At 53.4% G+C, this 16,442-nt stretch overlaps 1 protein-coding gene across 1 annotated transcript; it reads left to right on the top strand.

The window, feature by feature from the left end:
• The first annotated feature begins 1,439 nt into the window (after positions 1–1,439).
• On the top strand, positions 1,440–10,597 carry KCNK6 (potassium two pore domain channel subfamily K member 6). The gene is made up of 3 exons (XM_042969633.1): positions 1,440–1,761; positions 9,533–9,928; positions 10,050–10,597. Exons 1-3 carry the CDS (start codon positions 1,440–1,442, stop codon positions 10,271–10,273), a joined length of 942 nt encoding a protein of 313 aa, XP_042825567.1. The 3' UTR covers positions 10,274–10,597.
• The last annotated feature ends 5,845 nt before the right edge of the window (positions 10,598–16,442 follow it).

Here is a 16,442-nt window from a genome sequence, read left to right as displayed (position 1 = left end):
CTGGCAGCTACAGTTACTGGTTTTATTATCAAGTGTCTCTTCCTGTGGGTTGTCAGCCTCAAGTTGGGCTCTGCCCCTAGAACTGCCACAGTTTCATAAATAGAACCAGCTAGGGTGTGTCTGAGCTGGGCGCTAAGCCCCACTCCTCTGCCATTCTGATGTGGCGGGGATCCTGGCTGCCCTCCAAAGGCCTGAAGGGAGAGTGCTGAGTTACAGCTGGAGGGGGATGTGAGGAACAAACAGGGAACCGGGAAGGAAAAATTTCCCCTTAAACAGAGGTGTGATTCTGGTTCTGCCAGAGAGACCCCGGCTCACTCATATTCACCTTTTTTTTTTTTTTTTTTTTTAAATAGGCTCCACACCCAGCACAGAGCCCAACACGGGCTCTGAGACACACAACCCTGAGATCAAGACCTGAACTGCCATCCAGAGTTGGATACCCAATTGAATGAGCCACCCAGGTGCCCCTAACTTTTTTTTTTTTTTTTTTTAACCTAATTCCCTTTAATGTCTCAGCTCAGATATCCCCTTCCTCGGGTAGTTTTCTTGACCTCCCCAAACTGGATCAGGTTACCTCTTTGGGTTCCTGTGGGCTCCACAGTCCTTTAGGCTTCCCCCATCCCAGCTCCAGTTACTCTCCTGTGCTTCCCTGATCACACACCTGACCCTCTGGGCTGTGGCTCTGTTGAAGCAGCAACAGGGGCTGAGAGCTGAGAGCCCCCTGAGGGCAACGTCTAGAACTCGAGGACAAGGTCTAGAACTGTCTTGGTCGCTGCTGTATTCCCCGCATCACTCACCAAAGGGTCAGGCACAAAGTAGGCGCTGAGCAAAGATCTGAGCTAAGGCACCCCACTCTGTCCATGGGGGCACAGACGACGCCTGCCTCTGTGGTGTCCCTCATTATACCAGCGTCCCCTCCGGGTGGACGCAACCAGAGCACGACGTGGCGAATGGAGCAAGGACTGGATTTCAGTTTGTCCTCTTGTCCCCTCAACCACGAGCCTGGATGCAGTGCGCGATCTTTGCCGCCCGGCGCGATGGCCCTGAGGAGTTGGGGAGCAACTTCTCGGTCTGCGAGAGGAAAAAAGTTAGGCTTTTCTCTAACATAGGGAGCCGCGACTCCTGGGCGGAAGAGAGGGAAGGAATGGAGGGAATGGAGGAACCCCCCCGCCTCCTCCGCCCTTCCCGTCCCGTTGGACTCCTGGGTCCGGGAACGCGCGGCTCCGCCCTCACACCTGGCGCTGGGGCGTGCCTCAGTTTACCGGAGGCGGGGCGTTCCTCCACCCCCGCCCCCCTCCTTTTCCCTCTTCCTCTTCGGGGCGCTAGCAGCCGCGCCTCGAGCACTGCCGGAACTGAAGCTGGGCTCCTGGCGGCCCGGAGGCGGGGGCCACGTCAGCGGGGCGGCGGGGGCCGTGCGAGCGCCGGTCGCGGCGGGCGCCATGCGGCGGGGCGCACTCCTGGCGGGCGCCCTGGCGGCCTACGCCGTGTACCTGGTGCTGGGCGCGCTGCTGGTGGCGTGGCTGGAGCGGCCGCACGAAGCTCGCCTCCGGGCCGAGCTGGAGACGCTGCGCGCGGAGCTGCTGCGGCGCAGCCCGTGTGTGGCCGCCCCCGCCCTGGACGCCTTCGTGGAGAGGGTGCTGGCGGCCGGACGGCTGGGACGCGCCGCTCTCGCCAACGCTTCGGGGCCCGCCAACAACTCCGACCCCGCCTGGGACTTTGCCTCCGCTCTCTTCTTCGCCAGCACGCTGGTCACCACCGTGGGTACGTGAGCGCCGCCCCACCTGGGGACCCGGGAGTCATCACGAAATACTCTTACCCCAGCGGATCACTCGCAGTCCGCTCTGGAACTAGAATCCCGTGGAACACCCCCCGCCCCCCCCCCCCCCCAACGAGGATCCAGGACCCACACCGGTGGGATCCGCCTCCCTTGGGAAGCCCCCATCCAAGCCCTTCCTCCCAGCAGGAAACCTCCCCCGTCCCACTTCCCTCCTGGACTAGGGCTGCCCTCAGGGTACCTTCCAGGGAGCATCTGGGACCCCATTCCTCTGCCGGAAACCCCTTGGAGCTCCATCCGTCCAGTCCCCTCTGGGCCTAGGACTACTTTCAGAGACCTCTAGCGAAGACCCAAGACGGTCCACCTGAGACCCTCTCCCCCTCTGGACCCGGACCTCAACCACACAAGGACCTCTGCCCTTCTCTCTGGGCTCAGACCGCCATTCCCTCCAACACTATCTCCTGAGTCTCCAGATATGTCCTTCGGGGATGCCCCTTGGGAAATCCTACCCCAGCCCCCTCCTGACCCTGGTGCCCCAGCAAAGACCTTGAATCTCCACACCCTCTCAGGGCACCATCACTACAGACTTTACTTCCAGTACAGACCCCTCAACAAGGACCAGGGCCCCGGGTTGGTGATTTCCAACCCCTCTGGACCTAGACCAGTCCCCAGCAAGGGCCCCCATCCTCCTCCAGACCAAGGACCACCCTCATCCTCATATTCCCCATACTCCCTAGCAGGCAGCCCTGACTGCAGACACAGGACCCCTCCATCTTGACATCTCCCCTGTACTGGGAGCCTCCAAGGCAGGGTTTTCCTCCCAGAAGGGCCACCCCCATTCCCTCTGTACCTGGGACTTCCAATTCAGCAGCTCCCAACTGTGGATGTATGAGAGGGACCCATCATGGTGGGAGCTAGAGCACCTCCAGGAAGGACCAGTGACCTTCCAACCAGAAGCTGGTCAGCCAGGACTTCCACCTCTCCAGTCCCAAAACCAGCTCCAGCAAAACTTCTAGCACTTTCCAAACTAGAGACTCTCCATAGGAGCCTCTTTGAACACCAGAACCCCTAGATGAGGCTCTCACCACTCTCTGGACCCTTGTACCCCTCAGTAAGAGCCCCAGAGCCACCTGGACCTTCTCCCAAGGACCCCAGTGCCCTCTGCACACACTGTCTTTGAGAGCCGCATCCTGCTTCACACACCCCCCTCCACAGGAGGCCAGCTGAGGGACTGTGCTCTCCATACCTGCTACCCCTGTCCGCCCTGGATTGCCTAAGAATGGGAATCTTCTGGAGATCTGACACCCCTCCAGTCTTCTCCAGACCCACAAATGGGACCTCCGTCTCCACTCCAACACTGCCCCAGCCTGCTTTGGGCCTGAAATTCTCCCTTCTATCAAGGATGCTCCAGGACCTCAGCACCCTGGAACCTTCCCCAATATCCATTCATGACCATTACTGCTTTCCACCCTTCACACTCTCCGCCAGGACCTGGGACACCTGTCCCCTCCCATCATCCCTTTAGCACTGTCTACCTGCATCAGGTCCTCTCAAGCATCCTTGGGCTCAGAAACCCCCTTGCCTGACGACTCCTTCCTGGTCCCATTTGTGATTCACAAGATGTCCCCACTGGTGCCTGTCCCCTCCTTCCTCTGAACTCAGGATGCCAGCCCCAAAACAGGATCCATTTCAAACCAGGGCACTGGGACTCCCCAGATCCCCTTCTCTGAACACCACCGCCCCCCCGCCTCCAGCAGTTGGAACCGACCTCCTCCCCCCAGCCCTACCCTGAAAGTCCCTTCTTGCTTCGTGGCCAGACCTGGGAAATTCCTTTGTTGTCAGGTTCTGCGGGTCCTCCCCACTGCCCTTACCTAGCCCCCAAACTTCCTCTTTGTCTCTGCAGGGGATTTGGACTGGGGGAGGAGACTGCGACAGGCCCAGACTCTTAACTCCCCTTCCTGCCGGAAGTAGCAGGTGGCCTAACCTTTGGTGCCACCCATTGTGTGGACCAGCAAGCCAAGACCACAGACAGCAGAGCCAGGATGCTTCTCCCAGACTCTCTTCTACAAGCTTGCCGGGCCGGCCCGACCTGCTTCTGGGCTTCACTGGTCACATCAGTGTCTCCCTTTGCCTCCTCCCAGATCCTGGCTTCTGACAAGTCGCCCCAGGCAGGACAGGTGCAGAAGCCAAACTCAAGGCAGGCACACGCAGGCTTCGGTTCCCACTCAGCTGCTGCTCCTCTGGGCCTCAGTGTCCCCCCTCATCTCTTGAATGGAGATCATCGATCGCACTCCCCACCTCACAATAGTAGTGAAACCCATAGAGTACTTAGCACACACGGGCTTTAACTAGGTCAGTGCAGCAGCCTTGTGGGGCAGGTGCCATTTGCGGCAGTAGAAACTGCAGTAGAAACTTTTTCAGCAGTAGAAACTGAAGCCCAGAGAGGTTGGATGATTTGCCCAAGACCACACGGCTAGGAAGGTGTAGAGAGATGGGAACTGAGGCCATGAGGCCTCAGAGCCCCATGCTTTTAACCGGTACACCATGCTAGGTTTCATAGGCTTGCGTGAAGAAGGGTGATATTCCTGTGTATTGTGAAAGAAAAGTTTATTCTTTTTTTTTTTTAAGTTTATTTATTTATTTATTTATTTTGAGAGAGAGCACAAGTGGTGGAGGGGCAGAGAGAGAGGGGTCAGAGGATCAGAAGCAGGCTCCGTGCTGACAGCAGAGAGCCCCGTGTGGGGCTTGAACTCAGGAACCATGAGATCATGACCTGAGCCGAAGGCAGATGCTTAACCTTAATTGACTGAGCCTCCCAGGTGCCCCCAAAAGTTTATTCTGATACTTGTTAAAAATGGTAAGTTACTGGGGCCCCTGGATGGCTTGGTCGGTTAAGTGTCCAACTCTTGATTTCGTCTCAGGTCATGATCACAGCTCAGGTCATGATCTCACCGTTTGTGAGATCAAGCCCCATGTCGGGCTCCACACTGAGCAGAACTTGCTTGGGATTCTCTGTCTCCCCCTCTCTCTCTGCCCCTCCCCCACTTGCTGTCTCTCAAAAAATAAACAAACATTTTAAAAAATGGTAAGTTATTGCAATAGGGGAGTGAGACTGACCCCAATTCTGAATATAGCAAAGACAGCTGGAGATTTAGAGCCAAGAGTGGAGTGAGGGGTCAGTGGATAGAAAAGTTACCAAGAGGCGACACAAGGGGAGGGGGATTCTTAGTAAACTGGCTTAGGATCCCTGCTAAAACCGGGCCTAGTCAAGAAGAGAGCTCAGAGGAAGCTGGCTGCCGTTTGGTCAAGGAGGGAGTCCTTGCGGTGCTGGTGATACCTGAGGTTTACTGAGCCTTGGCTATCATTGTCATTGTTGGTGAAGCCAGGAGGCCTGGATTTATCTAGAGAGGTAGAAACCACAGCATCTCTGGTTTTGCCTTAGGCCAGCGTCTTTGGAGGAAGACCTGGGGCCTGGAATCCATCCAGGCAGCCTTGCTGCGGTTGAGGCCAGGCCGGGGTGGAAGAGTCAGCCCACCCGGAACTGGGAACTGGGAACGGGAGAGAGGAAGTGAGCGTTACAGTCATGCTAACTCCTTCCGTGCCCTTGCTAAGTGCTATGCCCAGTTCCAGCCTGGAAGGATTATTGCAACTGTGCTTGAGGAAAGGGATTGTTTTGAGTCCATTTTGCGGTACTCAGAGCAAACTGAAGCTCTGAGGGAAGAAACTCCTTGGCCAAGGTCACACAGGGAATAAATGGCAAAGCACTGAGTTGGACTCTGCTCTGTGAGGTAGTCAGTTGAGGCTCACAGCCTCCATTCTATGCTAACTCCATGATGTCTCTGTTTATAAGGTTTTTGTGTCATTAGCAAAACTATCATTTCAGCCAGGCCACTGGAGTTTCTCCATTCAAATCCTTGTAATTAATGAAGGTTGGAGCCATATGTGAGGTGATAAACCTCACATAACAGTTGCTTAAAAAGATGAATGTTTGTTTCTGGCTCATATTCAAGGTTGTCGGTCCAAGACTGGAACATTGCTGCATCATTAGAGACCCTTGTGCTCCTCTGTGTAGTTTCCATTCACAAGGTCACCTCATGGTCCAAGATGGCTGCTCAACCCCAGTCTTCATGTCTATGTTCCAGCCAACAGGAGGAGGGAGGAAAGAAAGGGGATAGGCATTCTCCGCTTTTAAAGGACACTTGTTTTTAAGTTTATTTTGAGTGAGAGAGAGAGAAAGGAGGGGTAAAGAGAGAAGGAGAGAGAGAATCCCAAGCAGGCTCTGCACTGTCAGTGAAGTGCCCGACATAGGGCTCGAACTCACCGACCACGAGATCACGACCTGAGCCGGAATAAGAGTCAGACGCTTAACCGATTGAGCCACCCAGGCGCTTGAGGACACTTTCTAGAAGTTGCTTGCTTCTCTCATGTATAACTCATTGACCAGAAATTATTACAGAGTCATGCCGAGCTGCACAGCGGGGATGTCTTTATCCTAGGTGCCCATGTGTCCAGCAAGACCCAGAGGATTCTTTTTTACCCCAATTTTTTAAAATGGTGGTAAAATATACATAACAAAATGTACCGTCTTAGCCATTTTTACGTGGACAGCTCGGTGGTATTCAGTACATTCATATTGTTATACAACCATCACCACTATTCATCTCCCTTTTCATCTTGCAGATCTGAAACTTACAGGGCACCTGGCTGGCTCAGTCTGTAGAGCATGGGACTCTGGTTCTTGGGGTCATGAGTTCAAGCCCCACGCTGGGCTTACTCAAAAAAAACCACACACACACACATACTGAAAAGATACCAGTCAAACAATTATCTCCCCATTCCCTGCTCTCCCCAGCCTCTGGCAACCACCATTCTAATCTTTCTGTTTCTTTTTTTTTCTCTTTTTTTTTTTAATTTTTTTTTTAATGTCTATTTATTTTTGAGACAGAGAGAGACAGAGCATGAATGGGGGAAGGTCAGAGAGAGGGAGACACAGAATCTGAAACGGGCTCCAGGCTCTGAGCTGTCAGCACAGAGCCCGACGCGGGGCTCGAACCCACGGACCACAAGATCATGACCCGAGCCGAAGTCGGCCGCCTAACCGACTGAGCCACCCAGGCGCCCCTAATCTTTCTGTTTCTATGAATTTGCCTACTTTAAGCACCTCCGACAAGTGGAACCCTATAGTATTTGTCTCTTTGTGATTAGCTTGTTTAACTTATAATGTCCTCAAGGTTCATTCGTGTTATAGTATGTGTCAGATTGTGCTTACTTAAAAAAGGTTTTTTAAATGTTTATTTATTTTTGAGAGAGACCTTGCGTGCGCATGAGCGGGGCAAGGGGCAGAGGGAAAGGGGGACACAGAACTCTACACTGTCAGTGCAGAGCCCGATGCAGGGCTGGAACCCATGAAATGTGAGATCAAGACCTGAGCCGAAACCAAGATTCAGATGCTTAACCCACTGAGCCACCCAGGCACCCCTCAGTTCTTTTGACTATATCAAAACCAGGGACCTTTTTGTATGGAAGACAGGCGCAGATGAATGTCTGCTCCTGTGTGGGGTGTTTCCACATTTTCATTGATCACAGGGTTGAATCTGTGGTCTTTGGGGCGAGACGTTTTACTGTCAACGTAAACCAGGGCCCTTACCACCCCAGTCACACTTCTGACCCTTTGGTTTGATTTTTTTGTAAAATGAAAAGAGATTTTATTTGAAAAAAAATTTTTTTAACATTTATTTATTTTTGAGAGACAGGGAGAGCGTGAACAGGGGAGGGGCAGAGAGAGGGAGACACAGAATCGGAAGCAGGCTCCAGGCTCCGAGCTGTCAGCGCAGAGCTGGGTGTGGGACTCAAACTCACAGACCACGAGATCATGACCTGAGCTGAAGTCAGACGCTTAACCAACTGAGCTACCCAGACGCCCCAAATAAAAAGAGATTTTAAATTATACATTGCCAAAGTAAGCCGGTATCTCCAACACCTGAATTCCCCTTTATCATCTTTCTGGTGTTTTTTTTTTTTTTTATAATTTTTTAAAATGTTTTTTTTTTTTTTTATTTTTGAGAGAGAGAGAGAGAACAAGTTGGGGAGGGGCAGAGAGAGATGGGGACACAGGATCTGAAGCAGGCTCCACGCTGTCAGCACTGGGCCTGATGTGGGATTTGAACTCTCGAACTGTCAGATCATGACCTGTGTGGAAGTCGGAGGCTCAACTGACTGAGCCACCCAGGTGCCCCGATCTTTCTGTTTGCAGCACTCACACCCACACTAACCTTCCTGTGTTCCCGCAGCCCTCCGGTAACCCAGTGGGACTTGGCACACCCATTTTAGAGACAGAGATACTAAGGCTCTGAGCCAAACTAGAGCCTGCACCCTTCATTCATTATTTTGACTATTGATCAAGTGCCCACTATGTGCCAGGTACCAGGGCTATGGCGGGGAACAAAACAGACAGGAGCCCCTGCCCTCGTGGAGCTGCACCCTAGCGGGGAGACACTAAGCAAATAAGGAAAAACCACATAGTATGTCAGAAGGTGGAAGTGCTATGAACACAAACCAAAAATAACAGCAGTTAGGGAAGAAGGTATAACAGTTCAGGTAAGGTGGTGAGGGAGGGGAGGCCTCACTGAAAAAGCTGACATTTGAGCAAAGACCTGAAGGAAGGAGAGGGAACCAGCCCTGGGGTGGGGGAAGAGCTTTCCACCGGGGGGGGGGGGGGGGAACAGTCAGTGCAAAGGCCCTGAGGTGGGAGCCGTGCTGCCTCGTTAGATTGTGCGGGGTTTTGTGGGTCATGATGTCCTTTTACTTGAGTGGGATGGAGCCAAAGGGGGGCTCTAAGTGTGGGAGGATCATGACCTCACTCAGGTGTTCATCGGGTCCCTCTGGCTGTGTGTGGGGAACAGACTCCTGGCAAAGGTCAGGGGAGAAGGGAGACCAGGGAGAAGGCTGCTGATTAGACAGGCCCAAGGTGGGGCCATGGGACTGAGGTGCGGTAAAGCGAGTGGGTTCAGGATCTATACGAAGTTTAAGACAACAGGACTCACTGACAGGTGGAATATGGATGTGAGTGAGAGAGTCAAGGACACGAGGCTCACGGCCTGAGCAGTGGAGGGTTGGATGTGCCATTGATGAAGTTTTAGGGTGATGGGAGAGGGGGTTGGAGCTGATGGCCAAAAAAGAATTCTTGAAGACATCTTTGGTACAAAAAGGTGATTGCATTAAAGTACAGGGACAGGACCCATGGACAGTTAGGCTAACTGGTTATGTACCATGGACTTGGGGGAGGTAAAGTCAAAAGGGAAGTTTCCAAAGAGACTTTCATATGCTAAGAAAGACTCACCGCTTACTGGAGGCCTAGCTATTGTCAAGCTAAGGTTGTTCTTCCCTCCAGCAAAGCATTAACATTAAGACAGTAGGGAGTTCCTGAACTTTAGGCCATTGATGGGATTGCCTCTTTCTTATAAACTGTTGGAGACTCTTCCCAGTTTAACCATTTGATTTTTGTCCTTTCCTGTTTTGGGGTAGCCTGGAGCATCCAAGGAATATCACACATACCCCCTAGCGGCAGTGGGGGAGGGCAGGTAGGCTAGTTTGTACTTCGCGGGGCCCTCGGCCTGCCCTATGTTCCCTCATCACCATCACTTGAGAGACTGTGGGAAGGGCAGTTTCCAGGGTGAAATTAAGCGTCGCTTTAGGGTGGCCGCGGACTCCCAAACGGAGGTGCCAGGCAGACAGAAGGCTTTCCCCTTGCTCCCGCAGGCTACGGGTACACGACGCCGCTGACCGATGCGGGCAAGGCCTTTTCCATTGCCTTTGCGCTCCTGGGCGTGCCGGCCACCATGCTGCTGCTGACGTCCTCGGCCCAGCGCCTGTCGCTGCTTCTGACCCACGCGCCCCTCCTCCGGCTGACCACGCGTTGGGGCTGGGACCTCCGGCAGGTGGCCTGCTGGCACCTGGTGCTCCTGCTGGGAGTCGTAGTGACCACCTGCTTCCTGGTGCCGGCTGCCATCTTCGCGCGCCTCGAGGAGGGCTGGAGCTTCCTGGACGCCTTCTACTTCTGCTTCATCTCTCTGTCCACCATCGGCCTGGGTGACTACGTGCCCGGAGAGGCCCCCGGCCAGCCCCACCGGGCCCTTTACAAGGTGCTGGTCACAGGTGAGTAGAGCGGCCGGCCGGGGACCAAGGGTGGGGCACGGCCTTGTCCCGGAGGGTCTGGGGGGCCCGGCCCTGTCCCGGGGGTCTGAGTTCACCCGCCGCCCCTCCGCCGGCTCCGCAGCCTACCTCTTCCTGGGCCTGGTCGCCATGATGCTAGTGCTGCAGACTTTCCGTTACGTGTCCGACCTTCACGGCTTCACGGAGCTCGTCCTGTTGCCCAGTCCTTGTCCCGCCAGCCCCGGCGAGGATGACGACGATCGGGTGGACATCGTGGACCCGCAGCCGGAGTCGCAGCAGCAGCTGGCCGCCGGCTCCCACGCCGACTACGCCTCCATCCCCAGGTAGCCGAGGCCGGGAGGGCCTGGCCCGCGGCTGAGGGGGCCACGTGACTGGCGCTGCCGTCCTGGACCGTCCGCGAGCGCGCGCCCGAGCTCTCGAGGCACTGCCACCGGCCGGCCGTCCTTTGTTGGACGTGTCCCTGTCCCAGGTTCCACCGCCACCGCCTCGTTCTCCCGCCCCTCCCCCCCCCCACCCCATCTCTCACTCCCCACACCCTGGGCTCTCTGGCTTCCCTCTCACTCTCCTTGTGTCTCATTCTTTTACTGACTTCACCTGCCTCTCCCTCAGCCGCTCATCACCTGCCAGTCCTAGCAGGCTCTGGGCTCGGACCTCATTCCGGGCACTCGACTGGTCACTACACTGTGGGCAAGTGGCTGCCCTTGTCTGAGCTCGGATGTCCTCGTCTAGTCAAATGGAAACGATACGTCCACTCATCCCCAACCCCCTCCCATGAGCAGGTCCCAGGCTGAACGGTGCTAGGGACACTGCAGTGGTTGAGATGGCCCCGGGCCCTCCTCTCACGGGTTCCTAGTCCAGCGAGCTAGACAGACCTGTCCCCACACAGTGACGACCCAGAATAGGCAGGACTGCGGTGGGGGAGGCAGGGTGGCCGGCAGCGCGTTCGAGAAGGCCCGGGCAGAGCGGGCAGGGCTGAGGTGGATGGAGGAAGCACGGGGACTCTGCCCGATCCAGCCCGCAGGGTCAGGGAGATCTTTCTAGAAGAAGGGTTAACAACTCGGCCCTGAAATCTGAGGAGTAGTCAGGGGAAGAAGGTGGACCTTGTTTTATCTCAAGTGTCCCTCGGGAGCAAGACCCACGTGGCGAGCGCGGGGGTTGGGCCTGCGCCACAGAACCCTCCTCAGCAGCCTGGCAGGCAGGAAGCTGAGACAGGATCCGAATGGCACGGACGCCACTGGAACAGCTGTTCCCGTTTCCCGGGCACTGACTGCGTGAGTACCCTGGGCTCTGGAGCCAGCCTGCTTGGGCTCAGACCCCAACTCAGCTGTGTCGTGCCGCTGTCCTCGGGCAGTCACTTCACCTCTGTGATTCTCAGTTTTCCTCATCTGTAAAATGGCAATGATAGCAGTAGTTACTCCGAAGATGACTTCACAGAGGCTGCCGTGTTATGCTGTGACGCTTTCTTTGGCCAGGTTCCGTCCAGGGTTCTTTACACACGAGGAAGATGATGTCATCATCCTTTTCCACTGAGGCACTGGGCGTGGAGGTCCCGTGTCTTAGACACAGAGCTGGGAGGGGACTGATTTTCTGTATACTGCCCCCAGATTTGCCTCCTTCCAAGATGGTACATCGGTCATAGTTCTTGGCGCCACAGGCCCTTCTACTCAACTGTTACCTCTACCACGCCCCGTGGAGGTTACAGAAGGGATAGGGCGTTTGAGCTGGACCTCGATAGCATTCAGGAAGAGAGGACACTTGGAGGCATGCCGGGCAGAAGGAACCATGTGTGTCTAGAGGGAGGAAAGCGTGTCAGATATCAGCTTCTGGCAAGTGGTTTACTCCAACTGGACTATGGGGTGAACGGGGGAAGGAGAGGAGGCGCGGTGGACGTGCGTACATTTGAGTATCCTTAAATGACCAGCTTGGGAACTTGGCATCTTTCTCGAGGGTACTAGAGAGCCATGGAAGGATCTTGAGCAGGAGAGGGCTATGGTTAGGTTTGGGCTTTAGCTGCTATGTGGAGGTGGACCAGAAGGGGAAGACTGGGGCCGGGTGCACAGGGGAGGCTGGGACAGGAACGGAGCGGGAGATGATGGGGCTGGGCAGGGCTGAGGAAAGGGGGAGACGGGCAGTGGAGGTCATGCTCGGGAGGCCAAGTGGACAGGCCTTGTGTAGGCCTTACAGACTTGGGAGGGACAAGGCCAGGCAAAGGCCCCAGGATGGTTGCCTGCCCCTGAGATGGGAACCTGGGAGAAGACAACAAGTTTGAGGGGAGACACTGAGGCTTGTTTAGAACATGGTGGGTGTGAGGGGCTAAAGGGACATCCAGAGGAAGGCATCAGAAGGTCACAGGAACCTCTGGGCAGAGCCTCAGGGTGTGGTTGAGGCTGGAGACAGATGGGGGAACCGAGGCCCCGAGTGTGGGTGTGGCAGCCGTGGGTGGGAGGAAGAGAGAAGACCCACCTTGAGAAGTCAGCCTTTGGGTATTTATATATTCATGTCAGTAAGGAAACGCTTCGGATGAGCACTAGGCATTATATGGAAGTGATGCATCACGAAATTCTACTCCTGAAACTAAATTACACTATATGTTAACTAACTAGAATTTAAATAAAAACTTGAAACATTAAAACAAAAAAAGTGAGAGCTTTGGGCTGCAGGTAACAAGATCCTGACCAGCACTGGCTGAAACAATGAGATGATCTCTATTGCCCATCACCAGAGTTGGGGAGAGCTCTGGGCAAGAGACAATCCACAGCTCCAGGAGGGTCTTGGGGCCCAAGGTTCCCAATCTCCTTGTTCAGCAGCCCTCAGCTGAAGACTTGGCTCCACTTGGGCTCTTCTCATGGCCCCAAAGTGACTGCCACAGGTCTGGGCATCACAACCAGACACAATAACTTTTAGTGCAAGAAGAGGGGGGCATCTCTCCCATATTGTCCCTTTGGAAGCAAGGAAATCTTTTTCCAAGTGCATCTCCCCAGAGACTTCCTCCTCTAGCTCATTGGTTAAAATTAGCTCACATGCCCATTCTGAACCAATCATTGGCCAGAGTGATGGAACCGCCATGATTAACTTGGATGCCTCAGGATTCCCCTGCCACCTGAAACTGAGGCTGGGGCTGAGATTTTGGTCTGGAGGCTGCTGAACGTGGGAACAACACTGGGAAAAACACTTCTTCTTTTTTGTTGTTTATTTATTTTTGAGAGAGAGAGAGAGAGCAGAACATGAGCGGGGATGGGGGGCAGAGAGAGGGGGACACAGAATCTGAAGCAGGCTCCAGGCTCCGAACTGTCAGCACAGAGCCCAACCCAGGGCTCAAATTCACGAATTGTGAGATCATGACTTGAGCCAAAGTCGGACGCTTAGCCCACTGAGCCACCCAGGCGCCCCGCACTGGGCTTCTATTAGAAAGGCAGAAGGGGGAGAATGGGCAGATGTTGATTAACTGGCAGTCAGGGTCATCATGTACAATTGGGCAGGTTGGGAACGACATAAGGGATGTCCGGATGGCAGGGTGGAAACAAATGGGGGCTGAAGTTCAAGACTGAAGATGACCGAAAGGGGCTTCTTTTTCTAGTTAACATAAAGGCCCCGTATGGCAAGCAGGGACCCTTTTTTCCCTTAATGTTTGTTTATTTTTGAAAGAGAGGGCATGAGGGGGGGAGGGGCAGAGAGAGAGGGAGACGGAGGATCTGGGGTGCGGGGTGGGGGGGGAGGGGGGCGGGGACAGCGCAGGCTCTGCGCTGACAGCAGAGAGCCCAATAAGGGGCTCGAGAGAGCATGACCTGAGCTGAAGTCAGATGCTCCACCGACTGAGCCACCCAGGCGCCCCAGCAGTGACCTTTCAACTGGTGTCCTCACACAAGAGAGAGGAGCTTACAAAGGAGACAGAAAAAGGAGACCCATAGAGGAGTAGGAAAACCAGGAGGGTAGGGAGAATCCATAAGAGATGAGAGAAATTTAAGGAGAATTCACCATTGTCCAATCATGCTAAAAAGTTACACAAGATTGTTTTAATAACAGTGATAGAAAACCCATAGATTTACCATGCAGGGTGCTGTTCCAAGCTCTTGATACATAATTTATTTAACCTTCTCAGCAACTCTATTAGGTACATTTTCTACATGTGACAGTGGAGGAAAGGAGGCCCAGAGAGGTTAAATAGCCTGCCCAAGGTCACACAGGAAGTGCAAGACTGGGATCTGAGCAAAGTTTTGGTTGGTCACCTTGTCCCCCAGGAGCGCAGAAAACATCTGCTGTCTAGCTCTTTGCCTGCTTCCTGGCTCCTCGTGGTCCACCTTGCTGCTAAAGTCAGCCGCTGGCTGGGGAAGGCAGTCACTGCTCACCTTGCAGGAGGTGCCTGTGTGATCTGCTTCTGCTCCTCACTGCTTCTCCTTCCAGGTTCCTCTAGAACAAGAAACCACGCCCTGTTCAATCCAACACACAGGGGGGAAAAAAAAGCGTAGGCTAAAAATTCAAAAGGTACAAAAGACTGTACCGTGGAAAGTCAGTCTTTCTCCTACACCCAGGCTGTGTTGACCGATTTCTCAGGCCTTCTGGTCAAATAGCAGTATCCATGTGTGTGCATGTGTGTGTCATTTATTTTTTCCTTCACTCTATTCAGGTGGTACCTAGTATGATAAGGTGGTTATAATTACAGACTTTACAGGCAGAGTCCCTGGGTATAAGTCTTAACTCTGTCACTCTCAAGCTCTGTGACTCTGGGCAAGTGATTTCACCTCCTCGTGCCTGAGTTTGCTAATCTGTAAAATGGGATGATGACAGCACCTACCTCATGGACTTCTTGGAGAGTTAAGCAACTTAATATCTGTAAATCTCTCAGACTAGTGTCTGGTACTCAATAAATTGTTGACTAATGATTACTGTCTTCATCTCTGCACCTTAATTTTTTACATTATATAAGTCATCTATATCTATATCTATCTATATCTTTTATATACTTTTTAAAGTTTATTTATTTTGAGAGAGAGGGAGCAGAGGAGGGGCAGAGAGAAAGGGAGACAGAGGATCCAAAGCAGGCTCTGTGCTGACAGCAGTGAGCCTGATGTGGGGCTCGAACTCATGAACTGGGAGATCATGACCTGAGCCGAAGTTGGACGCTTATCCAACTGAGTCACCCAGGCACCCTTATATACTTTTTCTAGCACTAGTCTCATTTCTGCACCTTGCTTTTATCACCAACCCAGTAAAATTAGGAGATCATTCCTGAGACATACGAGTAGGTCTCACATCCTTTTTCTATGTCTGCAGTGCCTCCTCTAGGACACACATCCCATAAATTACCTTAACGTCTCACTAATGGACATGTAGGTGTTTGCCAATCTTTTGCTGACATAAATGATGCTGATCTAACAGAGGAACCTCCCCCTGGTAGGGCTGCATTCCTGAGTGGGGTGTGGGGAGGGGTGCCCTCTGCACCAAAGCCTCTGTGACTCTGTTCATGAGTGTAGAAGGGCTCAGGTACATAGCTTGTGAGTTTCTTCCCTCAGATGAATTCACTCCTCTGTGGCCTGTGGGGCTGGGGCAGTGGGGATAGACTTCCATCAGCTGTCCTTTACATAGGACATCTGTTCTGTGCTGTGTTGGACAGAGTTGGGAACAACAGTGATGGAGAGAACCCTAGGTCTTGCCCTCATGGAACCTGTGATTCATTGGGAAGCAGTCATGGCCTAGTGTGTGGTCAGGGGAGGGATGGGGACTGGTCATATATTACAGACAAGACGCCAGAGAAGGGAAGTGGTCAGCCAGTGACAAAGTATGGAGTAGTGTTCCAGAGGCTGCTACTGCGGGGAACACAGTTTGGAGGAGAGAGAGCAGGCTGATCAAGGATATTCAAGTCCCTCTGTAAGACTGGCAGTAGAGGGCACAGGTCTACAGGGAGAACAGAGATGAGCTGGATGGGAAGAAGAAAAGGGATGAGATTATGCAGCGCTCTGGAAACCAACTGGATTATTTCCCTGAGGTCCTGGGGAGACACGGAAGGCTTAAAGAACTATTTCTCACGGTGTGGTCCTCAGACCATCAGTATCAGCATCACCAGAAAACTTGCCAGAAATACCAATTCTCGAGACTCACCTGAGACCTACTGAATCAAACTCTGGGGGGTGAAGCCCAACAACCTGGTGTGTGTGTGTGTGTGTGTGTGTGTGTGTGTGTGTTTGTTTTTCCCAACAACATGTTTTAACAAGCTCTTCCAGCGAGTCTAATGCACACTAAAGTTTGAAAATCATAGATTTAGGGTAAAGTCAGCTTTGCAGTTCATCAAAAAGTCATGGTCTGAGTCCTTAACTGTTAGGCATCAGAATACAAATGAAAATTGTTAATCTACTGAATTTATCTGCCAGGCACTCTCCAATGTTATCTTCCAGACTGCCCACAACTCCATGAGATGGTTGCTTGCGTCCGTGTTTTGTAGAGGAGGAGGGTGTTAAGCCGCAGTCGGATTCATTCCCACAAGGAAATCAAACGTGTTTTT

The sequence above is a fragment of the Panthera tigris genome, chromosome E2 (genome assembly GCF_018350195.1).
Source record: "Panthera tigris isolate Pti1 chromosome E2, P.tigris_Pti1_mat1.1, whole genome shotgun sequence".
Lineage (NCBI taxonomy): Eukaryota > Metazoa > Chordata > Mammalia > Carnivora > Felidae > Panthera > Panthera tigris.
Note: the sequence above shows the minus strand (reverse complement) of the source record. Positions and strands in the feature narration are given on the sequence as shown.

Excerpts from the sequence above, each read along its gene's own strand:
- KCNK6 (XM_042969633.1), top strand. The coding sequence starts at position 1,440 with ATGCGGCGGGGCGCACTCCTGGCGGGCGCCCTGGCGGCCTACGCCGTG. Across the intron at positions 1,762-9,532 it reads CACGCTGGTCACCACCGTGG|GCTACGGGTACACGACGCCG; the intron begins GTACGTGAGCGC and ends TTGCTCCCGCAG. Across the intron at positions 9,929-10,049 it reads TTACAAGGTGCTGGTCACAG|CCTACCTCTTCCTGGGCCTG; the intron begins GTGAGTAGAGCG and ends CCGGCTCCGCAG.